Consider the following 20,332-nt stretch of genomic DNA (forward strand, 5'->3'; position numbering starts at 1 on the left):
TAATGGATTTCACACCATCTGTTCTTTTCTTGATACAATTTTGTCAACACTGTCACAACTACACGATAAAATTAATCTGATTAATCTTGGAATCTTGAGAATACTATGAACAAATATACAATATATACAAGATATCTCGTCCTGATAATTCCCCTTAAGTCCTAGTTGGGTATGTCAAGGGAACACTATTAGAAAATAATTAGGAAACAAAAACAACAAAAAGATAACAGTGGAATTATTTCATATATAATCAATATACAAATAATTTTTATAACAATACTTAATAAAATAAATAAATATAATAATAAATGAGAGTTTAAAAAGAATTTGAGTTGAAGTACGTGTCAAGAGAAAATGATATTTTATTATGGGTGTGTATCTTTATATTTTTTTTCTTTCTGATTTTACTGTGAGAGGAAACTATATATATATATGATCACCAATATGCAATCTAAGTATTACAACCAACAAACTAGTAACAAACATAAAAACAAATCTTAAAGACTAAATTTTAAATGATAGGAAAATATTTTCAAATAAACACTTTTCGTTTTGGAGGTAGAAAGTCGCGTTATTATACGTGCGTTACAAATGAGAATCCAAACAAAATATACGCCTGAGCAAATACGCTTAAATAGCTTTTAGCTTTGCCAAAATGACTCGATGAAAAACCTGCCTTGTTTGACGTAAAAAATTTGTCTGCCTACCTGGAAGGGGAATTGAAGTTCCCTCATTTATTAGTTAAAATTTTATGAAATAAAATCAACTAGTTTATAAACTTTCAATTTTTCAATTTATAAACTAGTTTTATTAACTCCTCCGGAGTTTTTGTATTTAGCCTCTGCTGATGCTAGAGGCTGTTCTTTTCCCCGCATGATTGTGGTGAAGTTTCTTTTGTTACTTTCCCATATATATATATATAAACTATTTTTATTTTTTAATAACAATACACATTTGTTTTTAATTTAGAGGCGTGATTCAGTTGGGACTCAAGGTGTGACATGGGTGTGTACATATTTATATAATGGTTTAGTTTTAAAATAATCCGTTTGGGTATTTGAAACTCTAAAAGCATTTAATTTGTTTTTCCATCTTCAGAAAGAAAAATTGTTTTTCCATCAATTTGAAAGATATAGGTGAAACATCCAGGCTTGAAATTTTAAAGGCCAATTAACGCAAAACATGGATAATAGTAATAACAAACAAAAAGCACATTGATTATTGAACAAGGAATGTTGACCTTATTATTTCTGGAATGGTTTCATTTCAATAATATGCAAAAGGAACTCAGAAGTCAGAACAAAGTACCTGGTGGGTATTGCTTGTTCTGTTGCAACAGATTGGGCTTTTAGCTTAGCCCGTTGGTATATTATGATTCCGACATGAATTGTAATAATGATAATTTAAAAGGAAAACCCAAAGGCAAGGTATATAAATTAGATTGTAGAAAAAAATACGGAAGTATATTACAAGAAAACATCAATTCAATTGTGAAAAAAAAATCATGTAACTACCAATCTGCCTGCTTGCGTTCTGCTTCTAATCAAGGATATGATCACAGGTTCAATACATATCATCAGTACCAATATAAAATTGTTTAGGACGGATAATTGACATTTTCTTAACCTCAGTAAAAAAAAAATAGTTTATTTTCTTTATATGACAAGATAAAATTGTGTAAGAAGAGGTTGGCACGAATGCTATTAAAAAAAAAGTGGCTAACATTAGTAACATTAGTCGTGCATAAACGTGGTGTCAAGTAAAGGTTCACATTGTGCGGAACAACAGTTAGGAAGGTTCAATTATGTAGGTTTCTAATGTCAATGTCTGCCATGAATCGTGACGATGACTTGCTAAGCAGTCATGGAGAGATCCCTAATGCACACAGAATGGGATCAAATTGCCGCATTACCGACATTCTATAATAATTTTATTCATTTATTTGTTTGGTAATATATACCTTACTATTACCTACCCAGTCACTTGGTTAAGAATTGAAGAACAAAGAGATCTTTACATTTTAATACCATGCGTAAATGAATATAAAAACAATAATATTCCTTCTTACCAAAACAAGTGTCGTTGAAAAAAAAATGGTCCCAAAATAAATGTTGTATTTAGCTTTTAATGTAATACTATTAGTTACTCTATTTCATCAATACACATAATAAATGTCAATTTAGTTTTTGAATTTAATATTAATATTACTCTTTCTCATCGGTTTTATAAAGAATAAATGGTCAATTTTATCTTAGTAGTTTCGGACAATTTTATCCATTTATTATGAAAATGAACAGTTTAGTTTAAAAATTTACAAATATATCGACAATTCAGTTCAACTGTTAAGTTATTTCGTTTTCATTAGCATTAAGTGCATCGTGACATGTGAGGATTCAGATGATAGATCTACATGTGTAGAGGGACATTTCACATTCCACGTCAACCAATAATATTTTAGACTAAAATGACAATGAATTTTTTTTAAAGTTGATTTTTCTATTTTCAAACCTAACAATTATTTTGAGAAAAAGTTTTTTCTTCTTGATTTCTTGTTGATACATGATTACGCAATGGCACTCTTGTTCCCAATACTTAAATGACAAAATGGTTCTTATGAATTAAAAACACATTCATAATTAAACTTAAGATTTTGTTCATAACACAGTCAAATAGTAGCAAAATTTCAAATATCACATTACTAAAAAAAATACACCAAATTATGTATTAATATTCATCATTCTAACCACAAGTCTAACATAATATTGTCACAATAGAAATTTCAAAAGAATAAGTTAAAAAAGCAATTAGTTCTTAAAAAAAAAATAGAACATAAGAGGTGACAACTTATTCATCGGAGCCTAATCATCTAAAATATTAGATTGTTTCCATGAATTACTTAGAAGGAGGTTGAGGACGCTGAAAATGTGGTGTAGGAATATAATCCATGAAATTTGGTTGGTTCATTCTTGGAGATGATCCACTTAGAAAGAAAACTTTACTCATAGGAGTGGATTGGAAGTGGTCTAAATGTAGGTGTTGTTGGTACAAATGTTGGAACATTTACAACTTTAACATGAGGGGCACTTTACGGTGAAACTTCAACTGCAGTTGATTCAATGACTGATGCACTTTGAGAACAAATAATTTTTTGATGCGGCGAGTGAATGAAATTAATATAAATTAACAAATAACAACATTCTAAATAAACATTAGATATATTGAGTAATAATATACTATTGTCTCATTTGTTGTTTGCACATTTTTAATTCATGCCAGGGTCGTAGACTATTTTATCATTAGGTTATATTTATTCTGGGAACCAAAGTGTCATTACATAATAACGTATTAACACAAAATTAGGAATAAGACACTTCTTCTAAAAATAGCTTCTAGGTTTGAAAATAGAAAAATCAATATTTTTTTAAAAAAGTTTACTAACATTTAGTCCATAATATTATTGGCTCACATGGAACATCCCCTGCACACGTGGATCTGTCAAATTGACTTTCACGTGTCATATATGCATCCAATGTTAACAGAAACCGAGATAAGTTAACTGTTAAACTAAATTGTTAATACATTTATACATTTATGGATTAAATTATTCATTTTCATAGTCCAGAGATAAAATTGTTATCAAGTGAAAACTATAGGAACAAAATTAATCATTTATCCGTTGTAAAATTACTACTATCTTTCATTTATTTATTAAATTTTCTTAATCTATACAAAACAACATAAAATAACACTTATTTTAGGAAGAAATAAGTAATGTGAGTCCATTAAATATTTTTGTTCATAAATATAATTGTTCAATGAAAAGTATTTGTGCTATCTATAATTAACCCATAATAAAGGTTAGATTAAGTAGCTAATATATGGTTATATATATATATATATATTCTATCAAATTAATTATCTATGTTTTGGAAATGAAAAAACAGTTGTGAGTATTTTAAGTTTCGTCCCGTAAAAAAAAAGTTTCGTACGTTGCACGGATTTTTACAAAATTAAGAATAAATTATACTAATAACCTTTTACAGTTTACCGAATTTATGTAAATAATTTTAGGAAATTATACAAAAAGCTTCAGTTTTTTTATTTACTCATTTTCTAACATACTTGCTTCATTTGTAACTTTTTTCAGACATAACATTAGAAATGAAAAAGACCACCATAATGTCAATTGTCAAATCAGAGGTTTTTAAGTTAGGATAATTTACTCGTAATTTTATTGTTAAAGTAAGTAAAATAATTTTAAGTTCATAAGTTGGCAGTTAACGAACTAACCTTAACAATTTTATTTTTATTATATACTTTGTTCACATTTTGGAAGTTGAAATTTAAGCTATAACTCCAAGAAAATGCTAGTTGGCCTTGGTTTTCCTACAACTTACCAGAACTCTTGCTTCTTGTACTCGTTGACGGTTGACCTTATCGAACCAATAGAAAATGTTTCATCAAATCTCAGAAGTTAAAGTTTAGCACATGCTTCTGTTAAACGAGCATATATCGATTGATTGGTTTATTTGCTCATTACTGAAAAACACTACGAACATAGTCCTCTTTGCTAATAGTTCTTCCAAGTAGGCAGATTTCCATAGGGTAAGGTATTTACGCATTATATTTAAGTATCACAATTTGTATAAGGTTCAAATGAAAAATGAGAGCAATAGGATAAAAAAGTAAACTTACATTGTGTTTGATTGTGAAGAGTGGAAATGAATAAAAGTGAGGAATAAAAAAATGAAAGAGTAAAAAAAGAGTGAAAAATAAAATTGTTTGGTTGAAATGAAATTGAGTGTAAAAAACAAAAATATTTCAATTAAAATTGGTTAATAGGTAAAAAAAAAGTGCATTATTTAACTCTATTTAGATCACTTCACCGTCCCTCTTCTCTCTATTTAAAACCTTAAGATGTTTTCTGGCTATTGGATGTAATTTTCATGTAAGAAAGAAATCTTAAATGAACACTTCGAACAATGGTATTGATACAACTGGGCATGTGTAAAATTATGGAGATAATGTTTTTGTAGCCACTTTTTCTTTTTTCTTTTTTTTAAAGAAATTGCATATGGAAAAAAATCTAGAGGTCCTACCATGGCAAATTAGAAATCCAGTGCAATGATCGACATGTGCTGGGGTTGGAAGTGGCCATCTTGCTAGCTAGCTCTCATGATCCACTCCATTTGCCTTTTCATACATTAATTAAATCGTACAAACAAACCTTACCTCAACTCAACCTAGTGCAACAGTGCTACAACCTCTGAGAGATTGACTGAATGTTTCTTCTTCTTCTTCTTCCCATCAACGAGGCCAGAGGCAGACAATTAACCCGACATTGGCTGATAAGGTTTTTTCTAGTTTGTAATCATTTTGTTTATAGGTCTTCAAAAAAGCATTAATTCATTGAGCCCCATTTGGCATTCTTTTCTTTCCTCCCACAGTCCCACTTAAATCAATATTCGGCCTGCTCTCTTACTAGTTCCTTCCTCTCACAATTGTTTGGATGAGGTTAAAGCCTAACTCATAATATTTAATATTCTCCTTGGGTTGCAACAATAATGTTGAAAAATAATTTTTATAACAAATTATCGAGCTATTTGTCACACGCCATTAAGTATTTTAGTGGGTTCATTACAATATTTATTATAAAGATAAGATTCTTGATAACACATCCTAGAGATGTTAGTTTAAAATTAACAAATATTTTTTATTGGATAAAAGTATATTAATATTATTAATTGTTATTTTTTTTACTTGAGTGAATCATTAATTTAGTCTTTGAAATTATAATAATCAATCAAATTCACACCTGAAGTTGATAAAATGTCAAAATTATGCTTAGAATTATAAATGATTAGTTAATTTATTATCTAAAATTATGATCATCAATCAATTTAATCTCTATGTTATTAGTTGACGTCATCTAATGTCTTTGAAAAGGTAGAATTGCCCTCAAATGACAATTGCTTGAACCAAAAATACAAAGGGGATTCAAATGTGTCACAAACAACTTTTGATTGGTAGAGATAGGTGGAGTATGGTGAAAGACATGATGGGAAGATACATTAGTGAAAAAATAGTATTTTGAAACATACCAAATGAACAAATCACCCTTGTAAAATCTTAGTTTAGGTATGAAAAGTCGTTGGGCGGTTAGAATGTGTGGATGATGTGACAAGATAGTTGGGTTTGACATAATTAACATGATGGATATGACTAGCATGCAAAATGTACAAATTGGATATCAAGAAGCCACCCTAAGGAAGTCGATCGAGATAGGAGATCCTAGTATGAATCGATGCATGAGAATCCTAATCACTTGTTGCATGAATTATTTGAGGTGACTAAGTAGCCTAAGATCAAAGACTGAATATGCAAAGTCTTCCGATAACAACAAAGTATATAAGGTTTAAGACCACCCTAAAACACTAGCTAACTATGAATACATACATGATTGGTGTGTCACAAGAGTGAAAATGATTGAAATGTTGGTAGAATAATAGATATTTTCTTTTCTACATCTTTATTTTTCATTCACGCATTAGTTTTATATTAATTTTTATCTATTCATTAAGAAAATGCAATCATAATAACCCTTAAAATCAATTTGTGTAAAACATGCATAAATAAACAAATGGACTCGACATTTTTAAGCACTTGATTAAACATGCATAACTAAATGTGCAAGTTTCACACAATTTTTATTTTAAGGATTATTGTGGCAAGATTTTCTTAATGATAGACAAAAAAATTAATGTAAAACTAATGAGCCAAGGAAGAAGGAAAGCATGGAACAAAATTATTGTTCATTTATCAATTTTTTGATCGTATTCATCCATGTGACGTGACAACCACACATGTGTGCTTGATTGACTCTCACTCAAGAATTTAACATACCAATTAAACCTTTTAAATGCTCTAAGATAACACCAACCATTAACAAAATAACTAATTTGATTAATGATTTATAATTTTGAGCATCATTTTGCTATTTTTATTTATTTTGGAGATCAATTTGACTAACCATTTTAATTTCATAAATTAATTTGATTAATAATTTACAATTTTAGATGCTAAATTGATTAGTAATTTATTGTTTTAAAGATTGATTTACTATTTTATTAATTTTAAAAAACATTTTAATTGACCATCACAGTTTCAGGAGTTGAATTGGTATTTATTCTTTTAATTAATATAATGGATACTTTAAAGTAACCAACATTATATTTTTCAACTTTGTGTTATACTTTATTTATGAAACTGATTATTCATTCGTTAATGCACAATGTAATGTGGGCGCGTAGTCGTGTCGGAACAATATTTTGTTGGTTCGACAACAATATGAAAAAGAATTTTTTAATAATCACAATAAAGAACGTATTAAATAATAAATAAATATAGTAGTATTTAATATTAGTTGTTGTTAAAAGTGTATTAAATATATTAGTCAAATAATATCTAATAAACTCTATGGAAAAAATTACTTAAAAATAATTATTAATTTTAAATAAAAATCTATTCTTATTTTCATAATTAATTGTTAAGAGCATTGGTTAACATTTTTAAAAATATTTTAGAATTATTAATATGAAATTAAAAAAATTCCAGCCTCCTTCTATTATTCTAATTAGAAGTTGTCATTTTGATTAAATAAGATATAATTACATACTTGTCCTTATAATTATAAAATTTTTACCTTTTAGTCTCCAAACTTAAAAATTACTTCTTTTAGTTTTTAAACATACTATTTTTAACCATTATTAGCCACAAATGTAGACACAAAGAATTAAAAATGATATATATAAAAATTAAAAGAGATTAAAATGATAGTAGTGTAAACACTAAAATAGATATTTTAAAAAAGATTTAATTACTCTTTTAGTTGTTATAGTTACTATAACTTTCTATTTTGATTTCTATAGTTTAATATATCACAGTTTGATTCTTATAGTTCTAATAAAAAATTAGCCTTTTGTTCTTATTATCTAAAATGGTCTAACATAGTTACATCAAAATCATTTCATACTACTACAAAACCAAATTTGGCAATGAAAAATCGCCAACAAATTTAGATAATCTCAATTTTGTAGCAGTTTTAAAACATATTCATATAACAAGTTTAGACCGTGGGATTAAAAAAATTTTAAAAAATGTAATTATAAGAATTAAAATTAGATATTTTAAATTGCAGAGACTTAAAAAAAAAGTTACTATAACTACAAGGATAAAAGGGTGATTAAACATTTTTTTAAAATATTTTATACACTTGTCATAAATAAAATAGAAATAATAATGAAGAAGATCAGTACCAAACCGCGTTGTCCTCCTCATTATCCCATATACAATTCAACTTCACCCATTCCTCCTCCTCCATCACGCCTCTTACACTTAAAATCTAGTCCCCATAAAAAGTTCTTATTATAGTACTCAATCCGCAAATTTATTCAATATAATTATAATTTAATTATATTTTTATGGTTTGAATTGAGTTAATGGATTAAATTAATTTTATTTTAATTAATTTAATTTAAATTAAATTGAGCAACGGTTTAAAATTTTGAAACTAATCAAAATTCCGTTCAACTCACATATAATAAGCAAACATATAACAAAATACTAATTATATGTTTAAGAGTGCATACTAATATAAAAAAACCTTAAAGTAAGCACTTATATTAATCTTTTCTTCATTATATTGTTTAAGACTTCGTTATTTTTATAATTAGTAATGATTATTATTCACTTTAATATTTTAAGTTGGAAAATAATATTATATTTTATGAATATTGTGAGTTGTTAAATGGATTATGAATTTTATATTTTATTATTATGAATGAGTTACTTAAATTGATTATATCCTTATGATTTATGCTTATCTTTTTATATTCAAAGAGTAATTGTAAAAATAATTTTTAAAAATATCTTGTACTATTTTTAAGTTTGAGGATTTTTTTTTCAAGAATTAAAGATGTGAGAATTTTTAATGGTCTAATTCAATTAGCAACCCAATCCAATTCAATTAAAGTTGATTGGTTGGATTGGGCCGCAAAAAATTAGATGATAAATTCAATTCAATTAAATTTAATTATATTAGATTAAAAAATAGACAAAACTTAATTCAATTTGGGTCACTTAGTGATGTAATCATACCTCCAAGGACATTGGATAAAAGATTATTAGAAGATTAGAGATGTACGAGAAGGTCTTAGGATTTTTATGAGCCTTAAGATAGATTTCAAACTCATGGGCTAAGTATGAACTCACTTGTACATATTAGATTAAGATTTCATTATTTTTTAGTCTTATATTTATGGCTCCATAATGTAGGTAGGATACCCTAAAAATGTAAGATTTTTCAGCCCTTGTATTTTAGGGCACCTAGACTAGTTTTTGTATTATGGGTGGTTTTGTAATTTCACATGCATTAAATGAGTATTTGATGTATGTGTTGGGAAATAAAATTAATTGAATATGGAGAAGTCTAATTCAATTAAATTTTAGAGGGGGAGGTGAACATTTGCTTGCTACACCCATTGTCATATCATATAGTCACACTTTGTGATGTCCTTCATGCTTTACATGTCTTATGACACCTAAGCACACCTAGTGGAAAATCTTGGACTTGGATTAACGGACTGAACTATAGCTAAAATCCACTAATCATAATTAGTGAAATTTTGGCTCCACAAATTTAATTTTAAATTCAAGTGAAATTTGAATAGAAATTTAAATTTTCCTCCAATTTTGTATGACATTTAGGCTATAAATAAATGTCATGTGTGTGCATTTTTTTAATTTTGATCATTTGAGAATTACACTTCAATCAGACCTTATTTGAGACACAAAATTCCGTGTTTCTTCTCTCCACCTCCATTTATCTTCTTCTACCTTCAAGCTCTTATTCATGGTTTCCTATGGTGGTGAACTTCTTCTTGACTCATCTTCTCCTTGAAATGACGTCTCCAATCATCTTTCATCTTTCTTCATGCTGCCATTAAACTTCAAGAAACACATGACTCCATTAATGAAGAAGATCCAAAACCTAGAAACTCCACAAAAAACTACATCACTTAGATCCCAATTTTTAATATATGATAGATTATTATTGTTTTAAATTTATCGTCACTGGTATTTATCTTAAAAAACATTTATTTTCAATAAATATTATTTTTTAGTTTTGTTAAAAAAATCGGTAAGAAAAATTAAAACTGCAATTTCTCTCGTCTTCTTTCTTCACCATTAAATATTTTCTTTCCAACCACTAAATCATAGTTATTTTACAAAACATATAATATGATTATTTATGTCAATCTAAAATTTACTTATTTTTTATAATGTTTTAGTTTATTATTTAATATATTGTATTATTTTTAATTATTATTAATCTAATCAGAATTAGCTTAACAAACTGTCAAATAATACCCTGATCAATAATGTATAATAATTTTAATCAATAATAAGTGTGCATTGTTGGTCTTATCGTTTAAATCATTTTTGTAAACTGTTATACTAAAAAATCTATGCACGTGTAAAAAAATTATACTATCAACTTTTAAAAATTATTATTTATGTGACTTTTAAAGTAGTTATTGATTACTATAATACATGACAATTTTTTATTAATGACAAAGTAAATTATTTTGCACCGTGAATAAATGATTTATTTAATAAAAAAACTAAAGGCTTAATTGCACCTTTTATTTTTATCTTTAATTCTTTACTTTTTTTGATAAATTTTATCTCTAATAAATTAATTTAGTGTATTTTATTCAAATTTTTGGAAAATTTACAAATTTTAACTTTTGTGATTTGTCCTTTTATTGTCTTAATAAGAATAAAAGTTGAGAGTAAAATTTATTAAAAAAGAAAGAAAATCCATCCAAAAGTATAAAAAAAATAAATTGAAATAAAAAGTGCAATTGTAATATTTCACATCAATCCTGTTAGCCAATTAACATACAAATAATGGAGGATAAATATCAAAATTTCTCAAAAGTAAAAGATAAAATATGCCAAATTAATTAATTTATCAAGGAGTAAAAATTATTAAAAATAAAAATTATAGGTAAAAATTGCAATAAGTCAAAACTAAATGCACAAAACCTCTTGATATGAATTGGTCAATTATAAGAATGTCAATATATATATATATTTAACAATTATTCTTGGTGATATTTAATAATGTAAATGCGTATTTATTTTTATGAGGAAAATGCGTATTTCTCTTTTTTAGAAAAAAAATTTAAACACATAAATGAAAAATTAAATGACATAAGTAATTTTAATAATAAAAATTCTAATCAAGAATAACTAATTGAATAATTTTTTATTAAATTATTCTATAAATAAAGAGAAAATGAGACTGAATTATTTTTTATATTAGTTATAATTTGTTTTCATAAATGAAGAAAAAAAAATCTGTTATCATAAACAATCACAGAGTTTATTGGTTAGTTAAGTTTTTTTTTGGTAGCCAAACATCAATTATTTTTTTTTTGACAAATCACATCAATTAATTGTAACCATAGAATTTATACGAATACTTATTCATTGAATTAGAGATATTGTGACATTGATATCGTGAATTAAGTCATTAGAAAAAAAGGGCATTAATTACAAAATATTAAAGTCCAAAACTGGTACAATAAACAAAGGCTAAATAGTAAAATTTGGATAAAAAATGTGTTACAGTCATAAATTAATTTTTAAAAAATAAAAATTTAATTTTTAAATATATAAAAGTTAATAAATTAGTCATATTATTAAATTTGGAAGACTATTTTATTATTAAATAATTTATTATAATATTTAAAGATGAATTTAACTATAAATTATATTTTTAATAATAAATAATGTGATTATTTAGTAAAGTAATTTGTCAATTTTTTGAAATAAATTTAAAATTTTCACATGAATAGTATGGTGTTTTACCGGGGGGAGTGGTAGAAGGACAAAAGTAGAACCGGTTAAGCCAGTAAACATGACGGTAGAATCGCTTCAGAGGATCAGAGCACCGTTTGGAGGCATATATATAAGCCTCCCTGGCTTCGTAGTTCTCTGATCAGAAATCGTACAGATACACACTTGGCTGAGGAAGGTCGGAAAAGAAAATGGAGTTGTTCTTCTACACGGTGTTCGGTGGTTTGGCCGCGGTTGTGGCAGTTATGGAGCTGAGCAAGAACAACAAGGATCGAATCAACACCTCTTCCGCATTCAATTCCTTCAAGAACAACTACCTCCTCGTCTATTCCCTCATGATGGGTACAGATCTGTCTCTTCTCTCTTAGATCCACTCAGATCTTCTCTCATTCTCCTTGATCTAACCTTCCTTTCTTTCATTTCTCATTTCCATTGCCAGCTTCCGTCTTTCTTTCATGCGATTAGTTTATTTATTTCTCCTTTTCATTTTTTTTCGCGCCTGAATGTCAATTATTAACGCAATTAAAATAAAATCCAAGAAGCCGTTTGTTTGTTGTTTCTTGCTGCCTTCCTTACGTGCTGTTTGTTTGTGAAATCGACAGTAGCGAGAAATCAAAAGCGTTTCAGGCGGATCCTCCTTAGTCCATTTTTTATTATCAGTGACGTGTCTTAATGGTTCTGGAATCTGTGATTTTCACTCTTTTTTGTTTTTTGGTTTAATAGTAGATGTGCACAGTGTGCACTACATTTTACGTGTTTATGTTATCCACTGTGTTTTACTCAACTCATTATTATTTTATTTAAACTTTTGGTTATACTCGTCTTTCTAAGTACGCTGACGTCATATTTAAAAGGAAAGTTTTCCTTCAGCCAATTTATGTCTTCAAGGGGTTCGATTCATTTTATTTGATGTGTTAATCTGATTTTAATTACATTTTTCATCATTGATTTACGATTCTGAGGATAATGTTGTTGTCGAATGAATATATTGGGCAATTAAATCAGAGGTAGCTCTGTTTGTCTATGGTTGTGTGTGTGGTCGTGCTATTGTTGAAAATGTCAAGTTGGGACTGGAGTTACTGTTTTTAGTATTTTTGAAATCTAACGGGTTGATGTTTCAATGGCTATAGCTGGAGATTGGCTACAAGGTCCATATGTCTACTACCTTTACAGTACATATGGATACGGGAAAGGGGACATAGGACAACTCTTCATTGCTGGTTTTGGATCTTCCATGCTCTTTGGAACAATTGTCGGATCTCTAGCTGACAAACAGTGAGACGTCTTTTTCGGTTTCTTGTTTCATCTTGTTGCATACCTGTCGTATAATTTTTTTCAGTGTCTAATGGTGCTTCTTGCTTACCCTGTGAAATCAGAGGCCGGAAGAGGGCTTGTGTGACTTACTGCATAACCTACATTTTGAGTTGCATCACCAAGCATTCTCCTCAATACAAAGTCCTGATGTTGGGCCGCATTTTGGGAGGTATTGCCACTTCACTTCTGTTTTCAGCATTTGAATCATGGCTTGTTGCCGAGCACTTCAAGGTGAGGAATATTTTTTTGCTTTTAAAAGTTATCTGCTGTTTATTATGAATATTTTCTCTGGATATGTTGATTATAAGACATGCAGGAAGTTCCTCATAATTTGGATTTTAGAGGCAGTCATTGATTGACTAAGACTTGCAAATATGGTATATAATGCAACTTTAACTGCCATAGGCTCAAAAGTGGCGTTTATGTCCTCAAAAAGATATTTTAGCTTGTTTATTTTGGACTGAAATTCTAAATGGGGCTAGTCTTGTGTGTGGTACATACATTATATTGTACAAACTTCTTAAGATGTCACTCTAAACAGAACTAACCACTACTTAAGATCTTGCGACTAAATTTCAAAAATAGTTAGAAAGTGTATCATTATGCCAAGGTCGTCTAGTTAAGTGTCTAGGTTTAGTATATCATGTAAATATATTAATTGAGAAAATTGTATTTTGGTATTTATTGGATTCATTAAATGGATATTGAGTCCACTGTGTAGAGCTGAGACAGTTTTCAGCGTATGCTTCTTATTACAATGTTTTTTTTTTTTTGGTCTTGATATCCGTTATGTTGTCTATTTATGATTCTGAGTTGTCTGTTTTTTTTTTTAAACATTGTCAGAGGGGCTTTGATCAACAATGGCTGTCATTAACATTCTCTAAGGCTATATTTCTTGGAAATGGTCTTGTTGCTATTTTGTCTGGGCTGTTTGGAAATGTACTTGTTGATACATTGGCTCTTGGACCTGTGGCCCCCTTTGATGCTGCTTCATGTTTTCTTGCTATTGGTATGGCCATCATACTATCTTCATGGACAGAGAATTTTGGGGATCCTTCAGAGAACAAGGACTTGCTTACCCAATTTAGGGGTGCTGCTGTGGCCATTGCTTCTGGTAGATTTCTTACCTTAAAATTTATTTTTCTCATTTTGATACTGTAAATTTGAACTTTGAAACTTTTTATACATGATGTTAATCTTTTTAACATTTTACATGTAAAAAATATGAACATTATTGTAACCAATAGTAGTTGTTATTTAAGTTACCCTAAATGGAACTGATTGATCAAAGTTGTGCTTTTGCTTTTCTTATTCTGTGATCTTTTATTTTATTCATCTCTTGTCTTGTATTCTTGTTCATATTGTACTTCCCAAGTTCATTGTTTACTACATTCTTTGTGCTTCAGATGAAAAAATAGCCTTGCTGGGTGCTATACAGTCTCTCTTTGAAGGTTCAATGTACACCTTTGTGTTTCTGTGGACTCCTGCATTGAGCCCAAATGATGAAGAGATTCCCCATGGTTTTATTTTTGCAACATTCATGTTGGCTTCAATGTTGGGAAGCTCGCTTGCATCGAGGTTGATGTCCCGCTCTTCACTCCGAGTAGAGAGCTATATGCAGATTGTTTTCGCAGTTTCTTCTGCTGCTCTGATGCTCCCCATTTTGACCACGGTATGCTATTTTTCCAATGTACTCTTCTCTTTCCTCCCTAGTATTCTGATTAACATTTCACACCATTTTGCTGTATCTTGTCTTGGTTGTGGAACAGTTCTTGGTAGTTCCTTCCGGAGTGAAAGGTGGAAGCATCTCATTCTCTGGTTGCATTCAGCTTCTTGGCTTCTGTGCTTTTGAGAGTTGTGTTGGCATATTCTGGCCATCCATTATGAAGATGAGATCTCAATACATTCCTGAGGAGGCCAGGAGCACCATCATGAACTTTTTCCGCATTCCTCTGAACATTTTTGTGTGTGTTGTGCTGTACAATGTATGTTACACAATCTACTACTTCAATACAATGCGCGATCTTAACAGTCTAGTAGTATTTTCTTATGCGTGTGCTTTGACTAATTGTGTATTTTCTTGGTGCAGGTTGATGCATTCCCTATCACTGTTATGTTTGGCATGTGCTCAATTTTCCTTTTGGTGGCTTGTATCTTGCAAAGGCGACTGATGGTGATTTCGGATAAGCCAAGTAAGACCTCATGCTAATGATATGTTGCTTAAGTTGATTTAGAAATATGACAGCAATGGGCTTAAACCTTATTTTTGTTTGAAACAGAAACAGAAGATTGGCAAATGAAGGATAGGGATGCCGAGTCAGAACCGTTGAACATTTAACTGGCTTTTGCCTAAGTTTGGAGGAGGCACTGAACTTTAGCTACTTCAGTCTTACTAATGAAGTTTCCGTCTACGACTGTGTACGATGCGATTTGAGTGAGAAGGTAAACCTGATGCTCACAAAGAGAGAAGGGATTGAAGGAACAAGCAGAAAGGACAAGTGGAGCAATTTTTTTAAGTGTTTTTGGTATAAATATTGTAGTGCATTAGATTTCTATTGAGGAGAAATCTCCGTTTTGGTAGTTCTGATGGTATTCTTTTTTTTTTGGGGGGGGGGAGGTGGGGGCATTATCTAAGTTTGTCCCGTTGGGAATAGTTAATATATGCCACCATACTATTTCTTTCTGTCTTTTAATATTGTAATGAAATCGCACTCCTTTCAATTAAAGCATCCTTTTTTTAATTTTATCTTCAGTGATTTACCCTCAGCTATTATGGTGGTGCTTTATTCTCTCGGGTGGAAAGATGCTAAAATTATATTCAATTGATTGAATTAATTTATAACTTACTCGAGAGGTTCTAAAAAGTTTTGCCCAATCTATCAGGGCAATATAGCTTATATAGAGACAATAGTCCCGCACAATTATGCCGACCAGTTCAGGGAGGAATTTGTTAAGGATTGCAGTGAAGAGAAGGGAAGTGTTTACGTGTCATGGCGTGGGACGAGCCTTTAACTAACTGTGTTCATTCCATTTAGCTCAGCCCTGGATCACAAGTTGCGGTTCTTGTTCAAACTTACATCAGTCTTTGTCGGCATCAGTTACATTTTCCTTTGGCACAAACCGCCTCACTTTATTACTGTATTGTATGCAATTCCAAGTGTGTATATTGTATAAAAATGATCCTGTAAATTTAATGTTTTTTCAGTTAAGTGATTTATGTTTAGTGTGTAAAATTTTCAAATTAATATAAAGATTACTTTTTTAATCACTTTTATCAAATCGAGATTTAATGACTAAATCAATTTTACTTAATAATAACATTCTCAATTTTTTTCAGCATCAAACTAAAACACTCTAATGCTTTAAAAACTTTTTATTATTATAAAATAGGGGTTAAGTTTTTTTTTTTTTCTACCGGAGACGATTCGTTTCATTAGTGCAGAGGCTCGAGAAAAATGCCAAAAATGTGAATGTCATTGTTTTAAATTTTTACATGCAGAGTCTTTAGACTGATATATATATATATATATATATATATATATATATATATATATATATATATATATTTCTGTAAGTTTTGGTATAGTAATATACTTTTTCAAAGTTCCAGAACAGAAAGGAAAAAAATGAAGAGTATAGGTAAAAGGACTTCAGGAGAAATACTTCAATTTTAATTTTTGAAGGAAAAGAAGCTTGAGGACAAGATATTCTGAAGGACAGTAAAATAGTTCTTGTTCTTCTTTTCTTGGTCTCTTAATGTCTCATTAGAACTCGCAAAAAAAAAATAGCTAACTTCAGATACTCTTGTCCTTCATTGCTTTACTTCATTTATATTTTGAAAAGTCAATTTAATAATTTGTTGATCCAGTTACCAAATCGATTATCCACATACACAAAGGTAACAACGAGAATTACTATAAATATTGTTTTTATACAATAAAATTGAACTTAATTTCAATCCTAGCCTTAGCACTTGGGACTTAGGAAAAGGGAAATGACAGCACTACCACTTACACAAGACCTTCACGATAAAAGGATCATCTGATAAGATTAGATACAGCATATTTACACAATGGTTTAAACAAACTTGTGTAACAGTCATGTGTGTGATTCTCATGACTTACCTGAAAAGGCTACAACTCCCAAATTATTAAAATAACTGAATACATTGTTTGATACACATAATTATATACATGAAATAATGCTTAGATACAGTGAAGTTTTACACTGAAATTCACTATTGGATTGAATACTAGAGACAATCATATCACACGGCTACGTTTTGCTTCTGCAGAAGCAACTTCCAAATCCCCAATGAAAAAAAGGATTCTGTCTAAAATTCCACGACATGATCTCTCTTCAGCTAGAGAGCCTTCTCCATTGAAGTCAATTTCTGAATTCAAAGTATGGGAGTTGTGACCAGTTTCTTTTTCATGATTTTTTCTTGAACCCAGATGTCGTTGTATCTCTCCTTGGTGAACAAGATAGTAGTCAATGCCTTCTCTAATAATCTTCATACCCCTATTTTGTCAAAGATGAAAACAAAGTAATTCCTTCAGATCAGAGTACTATCATTGTTGCAACAGACTAAATTATTTATTGTAGAGTGCCAACTGAATTGCTGACTTATTTGCTAATTCTAAAAAAAACATTCGAAACAATAATTTGTTTTGTTGAATAATAATGGTTCATGTTAGAGCTAAACTTGTTCCAGGTAGGAGGAAACCACCATCAATGTTGTAGCTGCTGCTGCAGTTATTAGCGATAATTTTAAAACTGGACCAGTAACTGGTCAAATTATTAGTTTAAGGATTAATGGTCGAACAATGATTGAACTAGTACATAATAATAATAATAATAATAATAATAATAAAAAGAAACATAGTATTGTAACTTTATAACACTAAAAACTAACAATAAAATACTATTTCATAGATTCTCAATATTTAAGGTTCGTTCAAATCAAATATCTCATAATACTTGGGTTTAAGTTTCAAATATGCATATCTATGTTCATGAACAATAACAAGTTTACGTCTCAAATAAAAAAATGGCAAATACTTAAAGTTGCTTTTTCATTTTTAAGAAAAAATCAAGACAATGTAATAATCAAGTATTTTTTATTGATCTGCTATGAACCAATTTTTTGCCAGTTTTCTACTGGTTTCCTGGTTCTTTGACCGATTTTCCTCAAGGTCAATTTTGTGGTTTAGTTGGACCAAACACCTAGACCTATTCATAGATTTTCTGATTAGACTGGCCAGTCTAGTCCACTTTTCAAAACACAGGTTATTAGCAGTTCAGTTCATGTCATCTCAATAGATAAACAATGCATGTGGGTGATTATGCAAGGAGAAAACAAAAGTTCCTCTGACTATCATGGTCATGGCATTGACGAGTTGAAACATGAATGGTCTGTGAGCATGTGCATGCTCTTAAATTCTCACTAGACTAAATTAAACAACTTACAGTCCAATTCGATCACAACGATCTTGCACCTCATATACATCTTTCCATGATTTTGAACCCATAGGAGCATAAAAAGCAGTATGATCTTCTCCCCATCTTTCCTTAAAAAGGTTAGACCATAGAGTATTGTCTGACGCTACGAGCTTCCACTTTCTACATACTGCACAAGTGCAACAAATCGTCAGATACTCAAATTCATACCTTACTAAAACAAGGCGATAAAATTCTGAATCTAAAAATTTTGAATTAAAACTTGTCAAATTTTACTATTTTTTCAGTGTGGATTATTCAGCATTCACTCCCAGTTGCCAATTACCAAATCCCTGATCCTAACTCATGCTTATACTGGAAGGAATTATCATGTCTAACGGTAGAGATAAGACAAAAGAAAAATTGACACATTGTTGGGAATAAATTGACACATTGTTAATATCTTTCTAAAAGACAAGATACATTACCACCAACTAATTGGAAATGTATTATCTAGAAATTTTGGATTGGACTTAATTGCATTTGTGATAAGAAGTGGTGAACATCAAATGTCTGATGAAACTTTAAATCGCACTGTCTTTTCATCACTAATCAAAACAACAAATATAAGTTGCATATGAAAAAACAGAGGAAATAGCAACCAGTGCCATGTGGCTAAATTTGGCCAAGCTCCAAATGTTAACGAGGGGTGCTGTATGAATAGTGGTTGAAACCTTTACAGTTTACACGATAACTAGGATAGGATTACTAGATACAGGTTGAGCAACATGTGAAAAAGTTTATCTTATTTCCCCCGAAAACGGAACTATATAAAACAAAATCGTATTCCCGTTTTTAACTCCATATGATCTACACTAGCCACTGGATTGCCTTACACAAATCTGTTTCTGATTACAAAAATGCCTCAATTTAGACATTAAATGACTCATTACAGAGTCAGTGATTGACATGATTCGCGGAAAAACTGAACAAACAAATCAACCGAAATTAGAGAATCATATTCATCTCACGATCACTTCAATTTCAGATCCAAACGAGACAGATAGAAAACACTAAATAGAACAGATTATCCAAGCCAATCAGTGTACTATAAATCGAATTGAAGAAAGTCAATTGAGATCTAACATTAATAATGTTTCAACATGATTTGAAATTTAGAAATCAATTGCAACGCTAATTCAATTGGAAAAAGAAGAAAGCGTGCGTGGTTGACCTTGTTGAGCAACAGCAAGATGCTGGTAGTCCAAGAGACAGAATATCTTCATACAGATTTCCAAAGGCAACATCTCCATTTTTGAGGATTTGGCAATCTTCTTAACTTGGACAATTCGTGCAACAACAACAACAGTCACACGTTTTGTTTCAACGGTTGGTTCTTCCTCGGACACTGTTCAGCGATAATACACATCATTTTATGTCAACAACCGCTTTATTCTATTGTACATTATAATATTATTATTACGTCATGTTCGCGCGCTGGCTGGTATATGTTGGTGTTGGGTACTCGCTCTATCTATCATCCGTTCATCAGATCACACTCCTACCAGCTAATTATGGCTTAATTATCAATTTTTTACTTAAATTATTTTAAATGGTTCAATTAAATTTCCAGATTTTAAAAAGTTTAATTTAG

General features: G+C 29.8%; 2 protein-coding genes across 2 annotated transcripts; one reads left to right on the forward strand and one right to left on the reverse strand.

Moving 5' to 3' along the window:
* Positions 1-12,055: 12,055 nt before the first annotated feature.
* LOC114410264 (molybdate-anion transporter-like) lies at positions 12,056-15,991 on the forward strand. The gene is made up of 8 exons (XM_028374131.1): positions 12,056-12,267; positions 13,056-13,200; positions 13,302-13,470; positions 14,083-14,353; positions 14,646-14,911; positions 15,009-15,224; positions 15,329-15,431; positions 15,519-15,991. Exons 1-8 carry the CDS (start codon positions 12,117-12,119, stop codon positions 15,575-15,577), a joined length of 1,380 nt encoding a protein of 459 aa, XP_028229932.1. The 5' UTR covers positions 12,056-12,116; the 3' UTR covers positions 15,578-15,991.
* Positions 15,992-17,178: 1,187 nt separating this feature from the next.
* LOC114410265 lies at positions 17,179-20,108 on the reverse strand. Its single transcript, XM_028374132.1, has 3 exons — positions 19,913-20,108; positions 18,709-18,868; positions 17,179-17,760 (listed from the first exon to the last, which is right to left on the reverse strand). Exons 1-3 carry the CDS (start codon positions 19,989-19,991, stop codon positions 17,502-17,504), a joined length of 498 nt encoding a protein of 165 aa, XP_028229933.1. The 5' UTR covers positions 19,992-20,108; the 3' UTR covers positions 17,179-17,501.
* Between the last annotated feature and the right edge of the window lie 224 nt (positions 20,109-20,332).

The sequence above is a fragment of the Glycine soja genome, chromosome 4, assembly GCF_004193775.1.
Source record: "Glycine soja cultivar W05 chromosome 4, ASM419377v2, whole genome shotgun sequence".
Lineage (NCBI taxonomy): Eukaryota > Viridiplantae > Streptophyta > Magnoliopsida > Fabales > Fabaceae > Glycine > Glycine soja.

Coding starts and splice junctions, on each gene's coding strand:
- LOC114410264 (XM_028374131.1), top strand. CDS start 12,117: ATGGAGTTGTTCTTCTACACGGTGTTCGGTGGTTTGGCCGCGGTTGTG. Junction 12,268..13,055: donor CGTCTATTCCCTCATGATGG/GTACAGATCTGT, acceptor CAATGGCTATAG/CTGGAGATTGGCTACAAGGT. Junction 13,201..13,301: donor GGATCTCTAGCTGACAAACA/GTGAGACGTCTT, acceptor CTGTGAAATCAG/AGGCCGGAAGAGGGCTTGTG.
- LOC114410265 (XM_028374132.1), bottom strand. CDS start 19,991: ATGGAGATGTTGCCTTTGGAAATCTGTATGAAGATATTCTGTCTCTTG. Junction 18,869..19,912: donor TCTTGCTGTTGCTCAACAAG/GTCAACCACGCA, acceptor GCACTTGTGCAG/TATGTAGAAAGTGGAAGCTC. Junction 17,761..18,708: donor CGTTGTGATCGAATTGGACT/GTAAGTTGTTTA, acceptor TTGACAAAATAG/GGGTATGAAGATTATTAGAG.